The sequence below is a fragment of the Trachemys scripta genome, chromosome 1, assembly GCF_013100865.1.
Source record: "Trachemys scripta elegans isolate TJP31775 chromosome 1, CAS_Tse_1.0, whole genome shotgun sequence".
NCBI classification, from domain to species: Eukaryota; Metazoa; Chordata; order Testudines; family Emydidae; genus Trachemys; species Trachemys scripta.
This window is the reverse complement of record NC_048298.1, coordinates 319,173,349-319,195,297: the sequence shown is the minus strand read 5'-3', so window position 1 is coordinate 319,195,297 and position 21,949 is coordinate 319,173,349. Positions and strand designations below refer to the sequence as shown.

The 21,949-nt window shown below is 44.1% G+C and overlaps 1 protein-coding gene across 1 annotated transcript in view; it reads left to right on the top strand.

The window, feature by feature from the left end:
* Positions 1-21,949, top strand: part of HEPHL1 (hephaestin like 1) — a 53,901-nt gene that overhangs the window by 1,721 nt on the left and 30,231 nt on the right. The window contains exons 2-6 of the mRNA XM_034758947.1: positions 9,411-9,655; positions 12,199-12,411; positions 14,029-14,208; positions 15,782-16,036; positions 18,055-18,223. Coding sequence (XP_034614838.1) covers positions 9,411-9,655; positions 12,199-12,411; positions 14,029-14,208; positions 15,782-16,036; positions 18,055-18,223 — 1,062 coding nt within the window. The remainder of the gene's footprint in view (positions 1-9,410; positions 9,656-12,198; positions 12,412-14,028; positions 14,209-15,781; positions 16,037-18,054; positions 18,224-21,949) is intronic.

The window sequence follows — 21,949 nt, the reverse complement described above, 5'->3', positions numbered from 1 at the left end:
GGGGCCCCTGCGGGGCCCGGAGCCTGGGGCAAATTTCCCCACTCCCCCCCACCCCCCCAGGTGGCCCTGTTAGGTGGTAGTACTGTTGCTGAAAAGGATCTGGGTGTTATAGCGGATCACTAACTGAATATGAGTCAAGAATGTGATGCGGTTGCACAGAAGGCTAATATTCTGGAGTGTATTAACAGAGATATGATAAGAAAGACACAGGAGGTATTTGTCTTGCTCTGCTTGGTACTGGTGAGGCCTGAGCTGGAATACTGTGTCCAGTTCTGGGCGTCACACTTTAGGAAAGATGTGGACAAATTGGAGAGATTCCAAAGGAGAGCAACAAAAAGTTTAGGAAACCTGACCTATGAGGAAAGGTTAAAAAACTGGGCATGTTAACTCTTGAGAAAAGAAAAGTGAGGAGAGACCTGATAAGAGTCTTCAAATATGTTATGGGCTGTTATAAAGGGGACTGTGATGAATTGTTCTCCATGGCCACTGAAAGTAGGACAAGAAGTAATGGGCATAATCTGCAGCAAGGGAGATTTAGGTTAGATATTAGGAAAATCTTTCTAACTATATGGGTAGATAAATTCTGGAATAGGCTTCCAAGGAGGTTGTGAATTCACCATTATTGGAGGTTTTTAAGAAGAGGCTGGACAAACATCTGTCAGGGATGGTCTAGGTTTATTTGGTGCTGGCTGAGCGCAGGAGGCTGGACTTGATGACTTCTCAAGGTTCCTTCCAACTCTACATTTTTATGATTCCTTGTGGAACCATGGAAGTTAGAGATAGGAAAGACTTATTCAAGATTCAAAAGCACATGTACAAGTGGGATGAGAAGAAGATGGTCCATACAAACATAATGTATACTGCACATATAGGCCTTGGTTCAGGGAGCCACGGAAGTCAGTGCTTAAATTTAAGCACATGAGTATTCCCACTGAAGTCATGTGCTTAAATTTAGGCATGTGCCTAAGTACCTTGCTGAGCTGTGACCATAGTATTGTGATGTGTATATTCTTCTTACACACACAGCTAGGGTGACCAGACGTCCCGATTTTATTGGGACTGTCCCGATATTTGCTTGTTTGTCCCGCGTCCCGACTGATGTGCGGTCGGGACACTGGACAAACAAGCAATTTTGCCCTCCCGGAAGGGCTCTTGCCCCCCTCCACCCTGACTCTGACCCCTCCATCCCCCATTGGCTCCCTCCCTAAATCCCCGCCCTGGCCCCGCCTCTTCCCCATGCATGTGGCACTCCTCCTCCCTCCCAAGCTTGCAGCTGTAATGGCGGGGCAAGCCTGGAGGGAGGGTGTGGTAGCCGGCTTCCAGTTCCTGGAGCTGGTGAGTAGGGGCACTGGGCAGGCAAGGGGGGCCTGGCCAGGGGGCTGCTCCCCCAGGAGGTAGAGGGGGGGCTCCGGACCCCAGCAGCAGCGGGGGAGAGTGGCTCGGGGCCGCACAAGTGGCCATGTAAAGTTTATCGGCTTGGACGGGACCCCGGCCGGCTCCCCGCCCCGCGCCAGCATGTTGCGCCGGCCGCCACAGGCCAGGTAAGGAGCCGAGTCGCTCCCTCCCCCCTCGTCCTGGCTCCTCAGCTGAGCCCCGCTGTCACCCTTGCTAGCCCCCCTTGCCCGCCCGGTGCCCGTACTCACTAGCTGCAGGAACTGGAAGCCGGCCACCACCCCCTCCCTCCAGGCTTGCGCCAGCATTCCAGCTGCAAGCCTGGGAGGGAGGAGGAATGCCGCTCAGCTGAGGAGCCAAGGGGAGGGAGGGACTCGGTTCCTTACCTGGCCTGCGGCAGCCGGTGAAACATGCTGGCGCGGGGCGGGGACGCTACCCCCCTACAGGGCAGGGCGAGGAGCCGGCCGGGGTCCCCCCCCAGCCGATAAACTTTACTTGCCCACTCGCGCGGCCCTGAGCCGCTCTCCCCCGCCGCTGCTGGGGTCCGGAGCCCTGCGCCTCTCGCTTCTGCGGCTCCTTCCCCGCGGGGCGGTGGGACGTGCCGCATGTGCCCGGGGCCTGGGGGCAGCGGCCACGGCGCGGCCGGCACCTGCAAAACAGCTTTTTTACTTTTTTTTTTGCTCCGCCCCTCCCACCCCCCCACGTGTCCCGATATCCCATCCCTCCCCACCCTGCGTCCCGATATTTGATGTCAGTGATCTGGTCACCCTACACACAGCTAAACTTGATTCTCCATCCATTACACTCCATGGAAGACCTCTAGAGGAGCAGGCATCCCTGAGGCCCTGGGAATTGGCGTACTGACTATACTTCTGAACATTGTGTGTTTATTGAAGTCCACATGGGGACATATTAAAGTTTTAGTTTCTTAATTAAGAAAATTAAGGGACCTTCCCCCTACTCTAGAGAGCAGGTGTGGGACTATGCACAGGGATGTGGGTAGGGCTTGGGAGAAAATAGGGCTCTGCCCAGGTGTAAGAGTCCACACTAGTAGACCTTGATGCCAGTTCAGAACTTTGTATTGTTGTAGAAGTTAGAGATGGAAAAGACCTATGGAAAAGCTATCTAGGCAATGCCAAGCCAATACAGGATTGTTCCCTACATCCCTAGTGATATATTCATGATAGTTTGAAAAGTCTCAAGCAATACAAGAAAAATATTTTTTTTAAATAACTTTAGGTGGAAGCCGTATGCAATTTTAGAGATAATTACCATAAAAGTACCAAAAATGCAGTATTAGCAAGTGAAAAAAAATGGACTTATCACTTTTTGTTTTAGCATGGATGTGATGGTTATGGAGAAGGAGAGAAGAAATGGCATAACATTCTATAACCACTGTTTCTGGTAAAAGAGGAATGACTAACAAATGGAACTGTTCAAACTTGTGAAGAAAATGTTGTGCAAATTCATTCACACTCCCAGAAATCTCTCCATTTTGCAGAATTTTGTAAAACAGTAGTTTGACTGCAAAACTGTAAAACTACACGTTTTCAAACAGCAACTTCACTGAAAAATGGACTTTTTTCCTGACTTCTTAGTGAGAAAAAATAATAGTGCCAGGGTGATAGAACTGAAAATGGTTCCATGTTCCTGTGAGCATTTTGGGAAAACAGGACCAATTTTGATTTAGCAACAAAATGTTCAGTACTTGAGTACTTAGAACAGTATTGCAACCATTTCATCCCACTCTGCTAATGGGCATCCAAACTTAAGAAACACAATGAGGTTGTTTTCTACTAGTTTCACAAGAACTTTGTAGATGCAACCCATTGTTGATTGCCTGTTACATTTTCCCCTGCTGTGACTGATTCATAAATAATATGAGTCTGCTACAGTAGTGAGGAAAGAAAGGGCTTTGTGTTTTTGCTCAAGCGGGGAGGTTGTGCAATTAGTTCAGGAGGTCCCAGGTTTTATTGCCTAGAGTTATCAAGAGAGTCATTACACATACCTAGACTGCATGGTGGTGGTTTGTTCTCCACACGTGAATATATTTCAGAGTTTGTTATTTGGAAGGGAGTAGGGTGGCAAAATCTTTCACTGGGAAGGCTACTGCAGTTGTGTTACATATTGGAATTTCTCACTGCTCTGCTCAAGATAGCGGAGGATTGCTTCCCTGCTCTCATTCCTAAGATGGAAGAGCTCCAATGAAAGGAATTTAACTTCAGATGGGGTGCAGATATTTATAAATCTCACACACACCAGGAAGAGTTTGTATCTGTCCTGCAGAATGTAATGTTAATGGTATTTTTGCTGTCTGCCCTTGGGGGACTATTTGAATACTAAGCTGTACAGTTTGCTGTTTGGAGCAGGATGCCCATTCATGCACAGCACTCTCTGAATTTGGTTGCATGTACTTTAAAGTCAGTGACATTAATTTACATACCTATTTCAAAGACAGAGAAACTATTTGTTAAGGATTTTAAGTTAACTCTTTGCTTATTTTTATAGTCTAATTTTTACAGGACATTACTTCCTAAGAATAATTGTTAAATCTTTTAAATAAGAAATTGATTGCTAAAGTTATTAAGCCCCATGCAGGATAATCCAGTCCCATAAAACCTTTGGATTCATGCCATTCCAGATGACCTGGACAACAGGGCAGTACTCTTTGAAAAGGCAGCGTTCTGCAAATAATAATGCTTAGTACTTACTATACACAGTCATTTTCATTTTCAAACCTTGACTGATTAATCCTCACAACATCCCTCTGATGTAGACAGGTAAGTATTATTACCCCAGTTTTACTGATGAGGAATCTAAGACATAGAGGAGGCAACCTAAACTGGTTCTCTTAAAAGGAGCTAGTGCACACAAGTTAGGGAATGTTCCTTTTGAAGCTAGCTGGTCTTCAAAGCTGGCCTGAATTCTCATCCAGCACAGCCCTAAGAACATAAGAATTGTCATATTGGACCAGACCAAAGGACCATCTAGCACAGTATCCTGTCTTCCAACACTTGCCAATGGCAGGTGCTTCAAAGAACAGGACAATTATCAAGTGATCCATCCCGTTATCCAGTCTCAGCATCTGGCAGACAGCGGCTTAGAGACACTCAGAGCATGCGGTTCCATCCCTGACCATCTTGCCTAGGGTTACCCTCCGTCCGTATTTCCCCGGACATGTCCGGCTTTTTTGTCTTTAAATAGCCGTCCGGGAGGAATTGGTAACAAGGTTAAAAGGTCTGGGATTTTCCCCCCTCCCTACCTTCCGTGCAGAGTGCGGCATGGCTGATTGGGCGGCTGGGCCTGATTGAGCCGCCCCCATTGGCCTCCAGCAGCCAGAGCCCCTTTCCTGCTCCTCCCCTGCTGCCTCAGCACTCTGCGCGGGAGGCATGTTTTGCCTCCACGTGGAGGAGCCAGCATCTGACCGGCATGGGTATGGTAAGGGGAGTCCCGGGGGGCAGTCAGGGAGCAGGGGGAGGGTTGGATGGGTCGGGAGTTCTGGGGGTGGGGGTGCGAATATGGGGTGGGGGGTGGGCGGGTTATATTATGTTGTGGTGCCCGAGCTCCAGCAATATCCAGGGCCGGGGGCCCTGCTCCAGCAATATTTGGAGCTGGGTCTCTCCCCCGGCCCTGCCTGGAGCGGGCCCCAGCCTCCACCTGCCACCGCCCCCGCATGTTGCTCCAAATCTCTAGAAGCTATTGTATCTATACTGGGCTAGTCCTGTTTTTTGTCATGTTCAAGGTCTATCTCTCTTAGGGTTTTCTATAGTACTCTTCACTATGATAGCTTCAATGAACAGCATAACTTGAAATCCACATAATTTTTGCTACAATAAAAGTTGACATTTATAAAAGAAAAATGGTAACAAATTAAGGTCCTCATGCTGAGCACTTGCATACTCAAAACTCCCCCCATGTAAATGCCTGTTTAATACATATCTGTGCTGGTGCAGTTATTTCTCTATGAGTTAACAGATGATTCCTATACTGTGATTGTGAAACTTGCCAATCTTAAATCAAGTATTATGACTCTTAAGATCAAAGGCAACATAAATATCATTTAAGGTGACAATCCTTGGCAAAATATTCTTTGTGACTGATGGGGGAAATAGATGTTAACATTACATGTAACTCATAAACATTTACTGTATGGCCTGATTATCAGCATTAGTCTTAGTGTCCTCGGGGTGAAATATTTATTGCTGTAGCATTTTACTCTACAATTCCTTTTGGAATTAATATATCAGAGCACTTATTTTGGGGAATGGCAAGCTGAAATTAAATCAGTAAGACTCTAAAGGGCTGCAGTTTGTTCCCTTTTGATAACTCCTTGAAGCTACATTCTCCTCCTCCATCCATGTGTGTAAACAGAATTTGCCTGCTGGGGCTTAAGAATTGCTAGAAATGGATAAATTGGGAAAATGAAATCAGGAATGGCCTAAGGATTTGCATGGAGCCCTTGCTGCCAGAGTCTGAACGAGGCCTTTAGGGCCTGATTTAGCAAGGCACTTAAGCATGTGCATAACTTTAAATAAGTGAATGGTCCAATTGAAGTCAATGGGATTACCAGTGGCAGTCAGTTTCCAAGCAAACAGCTGAGCAGGCAAACAAGAGAGGCTAACAAGGAAGTTCCTGAGGATGTTTGCTGGAGGGAATGTAGGATATTTTTTCTACAGGGAGTATAGGAATTTTTGTCTACAGGGACAACTCTACATACCCAACAAGGGATTGCCAATGATGGAACGTTATCATGATCTGCAAGGGATGTGCCATGTTGTGGTCCTGCCTGAAGAAAGAGATGTCCTTTGCAAAAAGTGCAAGGTGGTGGCTGTATTGGAGGAAAAGAGTCAAGATCCGGAAAGGCAGCTATTGAGCCTGTTTAGCCTTAGAGAAGCAAAAGAGCTCTTGGACAACCAGATTGAGGCAGCACCACTGCAGATCTATCTGTAGAATGAATAGATTTCCAGGGAACAGAAGAGAGTGGAAAACAGGGAGGAGAATTAGCTGTTTGTAACCAAGCAAAGACAGAGAAGCAGGATTTTACACAGCCAGAAGCAGATGGGCAATCTGTGCCCACCAGAAGAAAGAGGACTAGGTGAAATTCAATGCATGTAGAGGTATCTAATCACTTTCAGGCACTTCATGCAGTAGCCACAAAGAATATATTGGAAGAGTCAGCTGAAGGGAAAGAACAGGGATCTCTACAGGACACACCTGAGTATGGATGCACAGCCCAGCTGTTGAGAATGTCAAGCATACCCAAATGAAGACCACAGACTTTCCAAAGAAGACAGACAAACCTCAATGAGGACTTGATATTAAGGAGAGTGGACAAGACGTTCTGCAGGGAACAGAAGGACAGCAAGATAGTCTGCTGTCTTCCTGTAGCAAAGACAATACACATCATTGAAAAACTGGATGGGATTCTGAAGATTGTGGGCAAGAATCCATTGGTTATCATAGAATCATAGAAGATTATGGTTGGAAGAGACTTCAGGAGGTCATCTAGTCCAACCCCCTGCTCAAAGCAGTACCAACCCCAACTAAATCATCCCAGCCAGGGCTTTGTCAAGCCAGGCCTTAAAAACCTCTAAGGATGGAGATTCCACCATCTCCCTATGATGATATACATTGGCATGAATGACACTGCTTCATGGTGCATCAAAAGCATCCAGGATCTTAGAAAGAAGAGGAAAGGTCTAATGATCTTCTCAGGGATCCTTCCTTTCCTGTGAATGAGAGAATATAGACAGCAAGAAGATGCTGGACATAAACTGTTGGCTAAGTACGTGGTATAAAATAGAGCAGTCTGGTTTTATGGAACATTGGTCCACCTAAGGGGAGAGGAGGATATGTGACTTGAGCTATCTCCATCTGAATAGAAGGGGAACCAATCTTCTGGGTAGCAGACCAGCTAGAGTAGGTAGGAGAATTTTAAACTAGCATCTACAGGACAGGGTGCTAAGGAGGAAAACACAGTAAGCTCAAGCATAAAACTCATACTCAGGATACCATGAATGTAAAAAATCAAGGCATCAAAGGATGTAAAGAGAAGAAATTCTTCAGTTGTTCACACACCAATGTTAGCACCCTGGATAATAAAAAAGAGGAATTAAAAATACTAATTTATTAAAAGAAATGTGATAAGACTGGTAACTAACTAACTTGCCCACAATCTTCAGAATCCCATCCAGTTTTTCAATGATGTGTATTGTCTTTGCTACAGGAAGACAGCAGACTATCTTGCTGTCCTTCTGTTCCCTGCAGAACGTCTTGTCCACTCTCCTTAATATCAAGTCCTCATTGAAACCTGGTGGGATCATTCATGTGACTGGTATGTCAAAATCACTAGATACATTCTATTCAGAAAGGATAGAGTGGGTAGAAGAGAATAGGGGTGGTGGTACTTTACATTAAAGAGACCATTACTGGCTTTAGAGTTACTGATAGTTCAGAAGGACAGGATCTGAAATGTTTATGCATCACAAACTAACTGATAAATCACAGGATCGGCACTACCAGAGGTCTGCTATAAACCTCAAATCAGATGAAGGAACAGATGGGCAGTTCTTTAAACATCTATGTACAACATGTAAAAAGAAAAATTATGTTATTGTGGGAGATTTCTGTCTGTGGAACATATGCTGGAGGTCTAATGCTACCCCTAGTTTCAATGAATGGTATAGGTTCGATCTAGACAAAGATGATAAAATTATCAGTCATGATGTAGAAAAGGCAGAAGTATTCAACATATCCTTCTGTTCTGTATTTAAAAAGAAGCATGATGTATTCATATTATACAGCGATAAATGAAATACTTTCTATTCCATCAGTAGCTATGAAGGATGTTAAACTGCAACTGTTAAACATGTTTAAACTTGCAGGATCAAATAACTTTCACAGAAGAGTAGTAAAAGATTGGCCAAGGAGCACTCTAAAATTAATGATGGTTTTTAACAAATCATGGAACGCTGGGAATGTTCCTGAGGACTAGAAAAATCTAATGTTGTTCCAGTATTTTAAAAGGAGTAAATCAGATGACCTGGGAAACTAATAGGCCAGTTAGCTTAGCATAGATTCTGGGCAAAATCATGGAAAGGCTTATAAGGGATACAATCAGTAAAAATTTAAAAGATGGCATAATTAATGCTAGTTTAATATGGTTTTATGGAAAATAGTTCTTGTTAAACAGACAGTATTTTTGGCTGCTAAAGGTAACTGGGTTGACACAATATTCTTAGATTTCTGTAACTCATTTGACTAGAATTGGTCAAAAATTGTGTTCTTTTTTTTCCTTGCAAAATTTGGATTGTTTGGCAGAAATTAAAATACTGAAAAATTTCAGCCAAAACCCCAAATATTTCAATTTATAAATACTGCTGCAATGCTTCATGGGAGTTGCAATTCAGGTCTCTCATCCTCCTATTCTCATCCATAGATCAAATGGAAGTTATGGGCTTGAAGGAGAAATTATTGCTGAGGTTGTTTAACTTGTGTTATGCAGGAGATCAGACCAGATGATCATAATGGCCTCTTCAGGCCTTGAAAGCTACGAAATCTATTAAACTGGTGCCTGAATTAATTCTTTCTCTTTTCCCATTGCTAGAATGGGAAGTGTGCTTTGCTTGCTTTCTTTTTTGGGGCCTCCTGAGCAGTTGAGGATTAAGCTATGGACTTTCTTCCTTCTGGTCTTTTTGCCAAAGCGGAAATTGAGTGATGAGCTGCTGGCATTACACAGAAACCCCTAAATGGCAGGACCTCAAGCAGTTGTTTGTCTTGCTTGTGCTTAAGGCCAGCCCTGATAGCATGACAACTACTGTTTCATAAGAGGGAACTTTCATCATTGTAGTACAGTAGGGTAGGACCTGACTCCTCAGCCTTTATTCGGGTTGAGTAGCTCTGTGATTTGTCCTGCTGAGTTCAGTGGAACCACTTGTATGAATAGTAAGCACCAACTTTTGCATAAATTTAAAAAAGAGTATTTCTGTCTTTAAACTATTTTCCCCTCCATTCTATAGACATGCGAGTGAGTTTGTGAAGAGAGGAGCCAACAGAATAGGACGTATTTACAAGAAAGCAGTTTATAAACAGTTCACAGATGGTACCTACACGCAGGAGATCCCCAAGCCATCCTGGCTGGGGTTCCTCGGTCCAGTCATGAAGGCTCAAGAAGAGGATATCTTCGTTGTTCACTTAAAGAACTTTGCTTTCCGTCCATATTCTCTGCATCCACATGGTCTCTTCTATGACAAAGATTCTGAAGGTAAAAAACAGTTCTCAGCTTCACTCCACACCTGCCCCTTCTGCCCTCTTCTTCCTTGCCCTGTCGTCCTCACTCTGCTGCCCCTCTCTTTTCTTTCTGTTCCTAAGTAACTCCTGCCCCCACCCCACCCCAAAAAACCCTGTGGCGCTAACCTGATGTTTGCCACCATCACATTATTCACTCTATTTATGTGTTATACTGCTTCCCCCACCCAGTTATCTGCCTTGTCTATTTCAGCAATATTGTCTCATTGTTTCCTTGTATTCCCCTATCTTTGCTTATTTCTTTGCTTATTTCTTTGGGGCAGGGACTATCTTTTTGTTCTGTGTTTGTACAGCACCTAGCACAATGGTTCATGACTGGGACTCCTAGGTGCTGCACTCATGCAAATAATAAATACATAACCATTTTTGTTCTTTCTCATTTCTCTTTTTCTACCCCCCTTCCCTTTGTGCAGTGAATATACTGGATAAGGGCCTGGTCCAAAGCTGATTGAAGTGAATGAGGAACTTTCCATTGACCTTAATGAACTTTGTATCAGTTCCTAATAAACTGACCAGTATCATTAACCAGTAACTTAAAAAAGGAAAATTCTCATTTATTATGTTTTTCAGTTTTAGAAAAATAGCTTCTTCCTGCCTTGCTTACTTTTCTTAGTAAAAATGTGAGACAGTCTAAATCCTCCTCTCTAGTCTAGATCTTGGCTCCAGTGATGTGTTCTCTCAGGGGCAAATGACTAAGCTTCAATAGCTCTTTGTGGGGCTATAACATGTGATGTCATTTGCACAAGGAGGGATATTGGTTTGAATGCAGAATTACATGCTGTGTGCATTTTCTCCTCACCTCCGTCATCAACATTTTCAACAATTTTAAGGCCAGCAGGGATAATTACAATCACCTAGTCTGACCTCTTGCGTAACACACGCCATAGAATATTACCCAGTAATTTCTGCACCAAGCTCAATCATTTGTGGCTGAACTATGAGGTGAATTGAAAAATACTATTTCTTTTATCTTTTTTACAGTGCAAATATTTGTAACAAAAATAATATAAAGTGAGCACTGTACACTTCGTATTCTGTGTTGTAATTGAAATCAATATATTTGAAAATGTAGAAAAATATCCAAAAATATTGATAATAAATTTATATTGGTATTCTGTTACTGTGTGATTAAAATTCCATCTAATCAGAACCATTTTTTAATCTCACGATTAATTGCGATTATTTTTTAAAATAATTTGACAGCCCTAGTTGCCACTTATTTATAACTGAAAGAAAATCATTCAGATTCAGCATCACAGAAGTGTGTGAGACCTGACCTGGCTTCTTTGGACAGTTCCAGTGAGAAACTGCAAGATGCTGAGTTTAGCTAGAGGCTGTTTCTGTATCACAGTGGAACAACATGTACAAAACTTTCATCATGAAACCCCAAAGTTGTGCCAGGATCACCAAAAAGTTTTCTGAGTTTTGTGAACTTTTTAGCAAATGTGGGTACAAATGGGCCTGAATCAAAACTCCCCACCCAACACCCCAAATCTTGAAAGTATTTGAATTCAAAACCCAACTCTGTAGCTAAATTTTGAAAATGGCCCCTATCTGTTGTGACGGAATGTACCCCTGTGCTCACACCCTACACATACTATTGTAATAATGTTTGGGCGAGGTATGCCATGTGAGGTATCATTTAAAAAATCATAATTTGCTGATGAGTAATACCATGGCCGCATTGTATATGTGAAGTTATAAACATAACTTGAGATGTCTAAAAGTATGTTTCCCAGATAAGTCTGGGGAGTGACCAAACCAGTTTCTCAGAGACAAAGGGCAGGCTGACAGCTCAGCCAGGTGTAAACAAGGCTGATGGACCATTACTTCTAAAGGGCACCCTGGGTTACACAGCTATTTATTAGTCTGGATTGTGCCTCCGTAAATCACATCTGTGATAACAGGCTAGGCCAAAGCCCCAGATTTAAATACCCCAAATTAAATGGCCGGGAATAGGATGCTTCATGGGAGCGTATGCCTTCATCTGGGTGTGGGAGCCAGGCGCATGGACCAGTCCTGCTGTCAGCTGAAGATCTGCCATCGCAGATGTCTCAGGTAGCTTGTGCAGTTCTTTATACTAGCAGCAGCAGGCACAGCTACTAGCATGGCACTAACATGGAAGCAGACAGAGTTTCTTTGATGTATCTTTCTGCATTGCGTATGCTTCTTTTATCTTGTACTCTTTAATCTGTAGAGGCAACCTCTCAAAACAGCTCAGATGTAAATCAACATTACCAGTCTGTTGAACATGATGTCTTTTGAAAATTATACTTACTAATATTGTGATGGCTTTTTATTCTGGAGGCTATTCTCAGAATTACGCCTTGATTTATAAATGATTCTGTGTTTGCAATTGCTGCTGTCATTGGTCTGTTTGTGAAATACGTTGTTAAGTTATTTCCAAAAAATGTAACAAACAGAAGAAATTCCATACTTATCTAGGGTAACCCGTTTTTCCAATATGTTTGGTCTTAAACGCCCTTTTTCTTCCATTAGGAGCCCTCTACCCAGATGGAACAAGTGGCAAAAGCAAAGAGGATGATATTGTTGTTCCTGGTGGAAATTATACATATACATGGCCAGTGAAGAAAGAATATGCCCCCACTTTGGCAGACCCAACCTGCCTGACTTGGATTTACCATTCGCACATTGATACACCTCGAGATATCAGTTCTGGGTTAATCGGACCACTGCTGGTTTGTAAAAAAGGTACAGAGCTGAAAATACTGAGAAAGCCCCTCTGCCTGTTTTAGCTTCTTAATAATTGTTTTTGTTTACAGGTGTAAATGTTATGGGCTTGATTGTGTCCGTACGTAGCTCATAGTAAGGGGCAGTTTATAGTTGTACCACTCTAGGAGCTTGGAATTGTGGCTCAGGGACAATTCCCTTGCTGCTTCCCTCTTGCTCCAGAGGACAGTAAATTGTGACCAGCCTATACATCCATAGATCCTTGCCTCAGTTAGGGCAGAGGTTGCGTAGTGAGCAGTGCATTGCAGATGAGACCACATGTCTAAAAATGAGGACAAAAATAAATATTGAACATCTGCCTCATTCACAGAGTATCATCCAGTATGCCAACTGAACAGGGCAGTGGTTTTGTGGAAAAATGGCATGTGATCATATCATGAAAGACTGTCATCACAGGCACTGACTTTCTTCTTTCTGGGTGGGTGCTCCACCCCCTCTCTGCCCAGAGGCCTCACCCCCCTCCCCACCACTTCCCCTAAGTCCCCACCCTTGCTCTGCTTCTTCCTGCCCCGTCCCTGCTCCACTCCTCCCCTGAGTGTGCCCTGCCCTCGCTCCGCCTCTTCCCGCCCCTGCTCCATTCCCTCCTCTCCGCGCCTCTTACCTGCAACTGAACAGCTGGTCAGCGGGTAGCTAGTGGGTGCATCCACTATTTTTTTGCATGGGTGCTCCAGCACCTATGACTGTCGTACAAGGGACAAGTGTTAAAGTTGTGCAGGCAACCTTAACGTAACAGTTTTCAAGTACATAAAAGGTTGTTACAAGGAGGAGGGCAAAAAATTGTTCTTCTTAACCTCTGAGGATAGGACAAGAAGCAATGGGCTTAAATTGAAGCAAGGGCGGTTTAGGTTGGACATTAGGAAAAACTTCCTAACTGTCAAAGTGGTTAAGCACTGGAATAAATTGCCTAGGGAGGTTGTGGAATCTCCATCGTTAGGGATTTCTAAGAGCAGGTTGGACAAACACCTGTCAGGGATGGTCTAGATAATACTTAGTCCTGCCTTGAGTGCAGGGGACGGGACTAGATGACTTCTCAAGGTCCCTTCTAGTTCTATGATTCTATGATTTACAGAGTGCTTCAGTTAGAAACATTAATGTTTTTCTAATGCAGGCTTTTTTGTATGGAATATATCTTTATATGTTCATGCATGTCGAATCTTCAGTGTACGGGAATGTGCTCTGTACATCTGAAATGATAACCTGGCCCATGTATTTTACATACAAAATGTATGCCTACCTTGGGGCAATCTTTGTATTTCCTGAGGAAGAGGGAGACTTTGCTATGAAAGGGGCTAACCTAATCTCAAACCCAGCCTGCCTCATTTGAGTGCCTCAGAGTCATTCTTCGTAGGGTAGCCTATGAAATCGTCCCATCTGCCTGTATATATGAAGCTGAATTAACATTCTCAGTATGGTCATTCATTCAAATAACTATGCTGAAATTGGTCTGTAAAAGTCTTGCAGCTTAATAAAGTACTTCAGAAATATTGTACATTCAGACTTACTGTAAGAAGAAACATGTTAAAATGTAATTAACTCTGACTTTATTTTTTAGTACTTTCCTGTTTGTTTGCTGTTTAGGAAGTTTAGATGACTCCTCAATACAAAGCACTGATGCTGCTAAAGGCTTTGCCCTGATGTATAGTATTGTAGATGAAAATCTCAGCTGGTACATTGATGCAAATATAAAAGCTTTCTGCTTGCACCCAACCACGGTTGACAAAGAGGATGAAGGTTTCAAGAACAGCAACAAAATGCATGGTGAGCAGCCACTATCAAGCACAACCTTGTCATGCAATAGCGACTAGACTCTTTTCATGTCTGCAATATATTGCTGTTCCTTATAGATCCTTTTTAGATGTCTTTCCTTTCTCTGTTAATTGGGAAGAAATGAAAGCATAGGCTGAGGATGGGCCAGACTATTAACCCATTGTACTTACGGAAAGCCTCCCCTCAAGTCTATAAGCAGCATGGTATGTAGGGCACAGGATCTGAGGAAGGTGCCTGGCTCCTGTGCCCATCACTACCACTGGCTTGCTATTTGAACTTTGGCAAATGGTTTCAGTTTCCCCACCTGCAAAAGAGAAATGAGACTGACCTTTTGTAAAGCATTGTGAGATGTAGTGCATAAAAACACTACTGGAAGTGGGGAGTGGCCAAGGCTCAAAAGTGCTTTACAAATAATGGGCCAGATCCTCAGCTGGTATAAATTGGCGTTGCACTGTTGCAGTCAGTGGAACGACAGCCCTTTGTATCAGCTGAAGATCTGGTCTCATGAAGTTAGCCTCTTCGCTCCCTGCAATGTAGGTAGGTGGCAGTGTAGTCCCTTTGCATGTGGAGAAGCTGAGGTAGAGAGAGATTAATGTAATCAGTTTCAAATCTGAGTGCCCAGAGTTAGGCACCTAAACCCATATTTACACACCTAAATAAATGGCCGGATTTTGAAGTTAATGGAAATATGGAATCCCCATTAATGGAAGCTTTTAAGAACAGGTTAAACAAACTCTTGTCAAGGATGGGCTAGGTATACTGGGTCCTTTCTGAGCACAGGGGGATAGACTAGATGACCTCTCAAGGTCCTGTTCAGCTTTACATTTCTATTATTCTATGATTTTCAGAGGTGTTGCATACCCACAGTGTCCATTAACTTCAAAATCAGGCCATTTATTTACAGATTTCAGTGAAAACGTAGCCTAAGTGGCTTCCCAAGATCACCCAGGAAGTTTTCAACAAGTAGCGATAGAAATCCAGGTCTCTCGATGCCCAGGCCTGTGATCTAACTGCAAAGTGCTCCTTCCTCTTTCCCACCTGGAACTATTGCCGCAATGTTTGCACTCTGGTTTTCAGTCGTAGCAGCCGCTCATCCTTTCAGAACAGTTCTTCAGCTGCAACTAATACATGCTATTAATTATTTATATCTGTATTATCGTAGCAACTAGTCATGGACCAGGACCCCACAGTGGTAGGTGCTGTACGAACATAAACCAAACAGACAGTCCCTGCCCCCAAAGAGCTCACACTCCAAGTATAAGAAATAATAGACTAGATGGATACAGAGGCACAGACGGGAGGGCACAAAGAAATAATGAAACAATATTGGTCAGCATGAGGTCTCTGCACATTAGCGGCCTAACCGTTGTCAAGTTTTTTGTAGGCATAATGGAAAAGGAGAGTTTTGAGGGGGGTTTTAACTGCCTAGCTCGGATATGGTCTCAGCATGGACATTCTGCGGGTTTATTTTAAGGACCAGGCATTTACATTCTTTAAATAAGAGTTACTAGCAATCTGTGCTTCTCCTTTGTATCTCATGGGTTGTGTTCTGTTTTGCTTTTAGCTATTAATGGTTACATTTTTGGAAATCTCCCCACCTTGGAGATGTGTGCTGGTCAATCCGTGTCCTGGTATTTGATTGGGATGGGTAACGAGATAGACATCCACTCTGCGTATTTCTATGGCCACACCATCATTAACAAAGGCCACAGGGCAGACGTCGTCAACCTATTTCCAGCAACCTTCATTACAGTGGAAATGATTGCAGGGAATGTTGGGAAGTGGCTGTTAACCTGTCAAGTAAATGAACATTTACAAGGTACAGTGATACAGATCTGGCAAATCCTCCCAGGAAGATGCCAAGTTAGATCATTTATAGTACATATTTCAGACTAAAAAAGAGAACTCAACGAGCAGAAGTAGGATTGCGGGCCTACATTTTCCCAGGACATTAACATCTTACACTGACTTGTTTCATCAAATAAATATCATGAGTCTGATTTCGGTCATTGACAAAAAGTTATATGGTGCCAAATCATCAGCGAGCATAAAACTTCAGTGACTCGTGTGAGTGAAGATGATTCATACAAGAAGGGGTTGCCAGATCCAGCCCTAGCTCAGTACTTTTGTGCATATTGGGGCTTTTGGTGAGCAATGAATGCAGGGTCAGGCCCTTTGTATGCACTGTCTTGTAGAATATAGACTGAGGTGGGCAAAATTTTTGGCCTGAGGGCCACATCTGGGAGGGGAAAATTGCAAGCAGGGCCATGAATGTAGGGCTGGGGCAGGGGGTTGGGGTATGGGAGAGGGTGCGGGGTGTGGTGTGCAGGAAGGGGCTCAGAGCAAGGGGTTAGGGCTCAGGAGGAGTGCAGGGGGCTCAGGGCAGGTGGTTGGGATGCAGAAGGGGTGCGGGGTGCAGCAGATGGCTCAGGGCAGGCGGTTGGGGGCTCAAGGCAGGGAGTTGGGGCGCAGAAGGGGTACAGGGTGCTGGAGGGGGCTCAGAGCAGGGGGTCTGGGTGCAGAAGGGGTGCGGGATGCGGCAGGGAGCTGGGGTGCAGGAGGGGTGTGGTGTGGCAGGGGGCTCAAGGCAGGGGGTTGGGGTGAGGGGTGCAGGAGGGGTTCGGGGTGAGGACTCTGGCCTAGCACTGCTTACCTTGAGTGGCTTCAGGGGGGCTCCCTGCCTGCCCTGGCCCCGCGCCGCTCCCGGAAGCGGCCAGCACCATGTCCCTGCGGCCCCAGGGGGACGGAGACAGAGGGCTCCGCGCACTGCCCTCGCCTGCGGGTACCTCCCCCGAAGCTCCCTTTGGCCGCGGTTCCCCGTTCCCAACCAATGGGAGCTGCAGGGGGCAGTGCCTGCAAGCAAGGGCTGCATGTGGAGCCCTCTGTCCCCCCTCCCCCAGGGGCCGCAGGGACGTGGTGCCAGCCGCTTCCGGGAGTGGTGCAGGTCCCGTAGCGCCACAGGGGTGGCAATCCTGCGGGCCAGGTCCAAAGCCCTGACGGGCTGGATCCAGCCCATGGGCTGTATTTTGCCCACCCTGATATAGACTCTTTTACACTTAAAAAAAGTCATGTCAGGTAAAACATTTCATACTTTTTCTGTTTAAAGAAATCTGATAAAACTGGTTTCTAGAAGGCCAGTGAGAGGCTTTTGCATGAAAGAACTTACTATTATTATTAAGTTTTGTTTGCATTACACAAGAGCCCATAAGCACCCAATTGGCTCTCCGTCTGCACTGTACAGACCTAATATAAGAGCAAGTCCCTGTTCCAAAGAACTTACAATCTCAGTCTGATCCAGAGACTCCCACTGGCTTCTATGAACTTTGGATCAGGCAATCAAGGCTTGATTCTGCAAGGTGCTGAGTGCCTCCCACAAGATGCTGCCCACCCTCTCCATTCCTACTGAAGTCAGTGAGAGGTGAGGATACTTCATACCTTTCAGGAGGTGCTCAGTGCCTCAAAGGACCAGACCCTAAAGGCCAGATTCTGCCATCCTTACTGAAATCAATGGGAGTTAAGTGCATAAATACCTTTGAGGATCTAGGCCTTTGACTAGTACCTTGCTCCATGAGTAGTCCCTTTGATTTCAATGGTATTACTTGTGAAATAATGTGCCATGCTAAAAAGAGTAACAGTGGCAGAATTCAACCCCATATAAACTGGGGAACTCTTTAAAAACATAAATTTGTCCAAACAATCCAAGTCATTTCTCCCAGTCCATGTTGTTCACCTTCCTCTACTGAAACTAATGTACATTAACTTTGCACCAAAAGATGCCTGAAATGGTGAAACTTGCACTGTTTTAAGAACTGTTTGTGGATTTTTTCTACACTTTAGCTGGTATGAAGGGGCTGTATAACGTTCAGATCTGCCATAAAAATGTTTCTCAGCCTTCGTTGACTGGTCAGGAAAGAAGATATTTTATTGCTGCTGAAACCGTGCTATGGAATTACGGCCCTGAAGGCTATGATAAATTCACGGGGCAGGCCTTGAATACCACTGGCAGGTATGTGTCCCAGCTTTTCATTCAGACTTTTAATGTAAAGAGTATGGGTGGATTTTCACACCTCCGTAGCAGATTGTATGCTGGATTACCATCCATTAAAATGGGTGTCCAGCTCCCTTAAGTGTCTTTGACAATCTCAACCATTGTGTCATAGGTTGCCATAATTTGAAATCTTTTTTTAAATTTCTGTTGATGATGAGATTTTGTTCTAGGATATTGCCCAGAGACTGTAATTAGGATCAAGGGCCTATTGTGCTAGGTGCTGTACAGACACGTAGGATGACACAGGTCCTGCCCTCTAATATTTACACTCGCTTATGTCTTGCCTTGAATTAAACTGTAACACAGAGTGAGAACAGATTTGTTAACTTAGTTTTCTAGATATACACCTCTACCCCGATATAACGCGACCCGATATAACATGAATTTGGATATAACACGGTAAAGCAGTGCTCCAGGGGTGGTGGTGGTGGTGGGGGGCTGTGCATTCCGGTGGATCAAAGCAAGTTCGATATAATGCTGTTTCACCTATAACATGGTAAGATTTTTTGGCTCCCGAGGACAGCGTTATATTGGCGTAGAGGTGTATTAATACATGTAACCGGCCCTTTCATGCCAAATAGTGTGCATCTCACTCCTTTGTGTTACAAACCCAATTTATTTACAGACTTTGCGCACCCATGAAATGTAATCAGGTGAAGCCCAGATGAGCCACCCATGGGTTGAATCAGGTGATTCCAAGGTACAAGGTCGCGGGAAGCAGCAGGAGTGTCAGGCTGAGAGAGTAAGCATAAGACAGCAGTGACAGAGCTCCACAGTGAGCTGATGTTCCAGGAAAGAGGATTACTGTGATGGGATGGGCTCCACCTATCAAATAGTGGGAAGAGTATCTTTGGACATCGTCTGGCTAACCTGATTATTTTATTTGGCATATGCAATCTGGTCAAGCCAAACCACAGCATTCTTATTAACAGTGTTCAAGGCACGAAGACCTCTAGGAAGTGGAGTCATTTTGCAGTTCTCACCAATGCATGTCATGGTTTGTGGCTGCCCACATTGACATGGTGGACTGTCTCTAAAATGCAACTGAAATTCTGCTGCAACACAAATTCCATGTCCGGTACAAAACCGGTTGAGAAGGCTCCATTGCCTTCATGGTAAATCAAATGTGAGTTAACGTTGAGTGGGGTCCGAGACAAGATAATTATTTGTCTCTTTCTCTGCGCACCATGAAGCTTGCCATGTGTCCTCTACCGTAAGTCCTTTACCTTGTAAATTTATCCACAACATGCGCTGTGAAGGCAGACAACCATATGCTGTATTAAACAAGGCTTTAGTTAACAGTAGATGTGGCGTATTACACAATTTTGTCATGAGCTTTATTACACTTTCCTCTCTGCAAACACTGGATGGAATAATATTGCAGAGAACCCGTAACCATGGTAGAGGAGTAGATTTAAGTGTGCCTGAAATAATATGCATGGTGAAATTAAGTTATACATCCATCATCCTTGTGTGAGATGAGCAAGCCCATACTGGAATGCACTACTCTGCTGCTAAGTAACAGAGTGCCACGGCTGATGTGCATAGCGTTTGGATGTTGGCGCCCCATGTCATTCTGGCCAGTTTTCCCAGCAGCTTGTTGTGCCTTTTGACCTTAGTCGCTGTCTTTTTAAGATGGTCACAACTAAGGTCAAAACGCGCAACAACCTGCTTGGAAAACTGGCCGGAGCAACATGGGGTGTCAATGCCCAAATGTTACATACTTCAGCCTTGGTACTATGTTACTCAGTGACAGAGTACTGCAAACTTGATAAGGAGAGCTTTAAACTAGGTCCTACAGGGGATGGTGACAAAAATCCATCCAATGTGCATCCAGGCTCAAATAATGAATGACAAGGGAAAGGGGCTAATTTCTGGAGAAGAGACTAGAAATCACAACTGCATTGAAAAGACAAGAGGAAAAGCAAGAGGGCAGTCAGCAAAATATCTTCAATGCCTGTATACAAATGCAAGAAGTATGGGGAACAAGTGGATGAACTGGAAGTCATGGTATATGAATAAAATTATGACATAATTGGCATTACAGTGACTTGTTGGGGAAATTACCATGATTGGAGTACGAGCATTGAGGGCTATAGCTTGTTCTGAAAGGATAGGTATGGGGAAAAAGGAGGAGGTGTTGTGCTGCACATCAAGAATGTATACACTTGCTCCGAGTTCCAAGAGAAGTGAGCGACAGACCTACTGAGAGTCTCTGGGTGAGGATAAAAAGGGAAAGAACAACAGCGATGCTATGGTGGGGGTCTGTTATAGACCACCACATCAGGGAGAGAAAGTGGATGAGTCATTCTACAAGCAGGCAACAAGACTAACTAAAACACATGAGCTAGTATTAATCTGAGATTTTAACTTTCCTGATATCTGTTGGAAGACTATTACAACAAAACATAACATGTCCTGCAAATTCTTAGCATATGTCAGGGACAATTTTCTCATTCAGAAAGTTGAGGAAACAACTAGGGGGTCATCCATTTTGGATCTGGTTTTGACCCAGAGGGATGAATTTGTTGCGAACGTGAAGGTGGTCAGGAACTTGGGAGGAAGTGATCATGATCTGATAGAATTCAAGATCCTATGGAAATAAGGACATGAAAACAGCAAAACAAGGACACTGGAATTCAAAAAGGTGGATTTCAACCAACTCAGAGAAATAGTAGGCAAGTTCCCATGGAAACACCAATTAGGAAAAAAGGGAGTCAAAAGAGGCTGGCTGCCAAGGCTGGCAGTTCCTAAAAGATGTAATACTGGAGACTCAACATCAAGCTAGTCTGACACAGAGAAAAGATAAGAAGCACCATAGGAGCCCAATGTGGCTGCACAAGGAGCTTTTTAGCTATCCAAAAACCAAAAGGGATACATACAGGAAATAAAAGGAGGGGCATGTCACCAAGGAAGTATACATGGGAATAGCATGAATGTGTAGGGAAAAAATCAGGAAAGCCAAGGCAAAGAGTGAGTTATAGCTGGCAAGAAATATTAGAGACAACTAGAAGGGGTTCGTCAAACACATCAGACGAAAAAGAAAAATCAAGGATGGTGTGGGTCAACTGCTTAATAGACAGGTTTCAGAGTAGCAGCCGTGTTAGTCTGTATCCGCAAAAAGAAGAACAGGAGTACTTGTGGCACCTTAGGTGAGCAGCCAGCATGGATTTACTAAGAACAAATCATGCCAAACCAGCTTGATTTCCTTCTTTGACAGGGTAACTAGTTTGGTGGATGAGGGAATGTGGTGGACATAATATACCTGGATTTCAGCAAGGCTTTTGACACAGTCCCACACGACATTCTGATAAGCTGGAGAAATGCAGGCTCGACAGAACTACCATTAAATTGACACATAATTGGTTAAACAACCACAAAGAGTAACTACTAGTGGAATGATGTCAGATTGGAGGTAGGTCCCAAGTGAGGTTCCCCAGAGATCTGTTCTGGGTCCAGTGTTGTTTAATATCTTTATTAATGACATGGATGTAAGAATAGAGAGCATACTGACCAAATTTGCAGATGACACAAAGGGGGCATTGCCAACACTTTGGAGGATAGAGCTAAAATTCAGAGGGATCTTGATAAATTGGAGAACTGAGCTATAGACAACAAAATGAAATTCAACAAAGACAAATGTAAGTTGCTACACTTAGGGAAGAAAAACCAAATGCACAAATA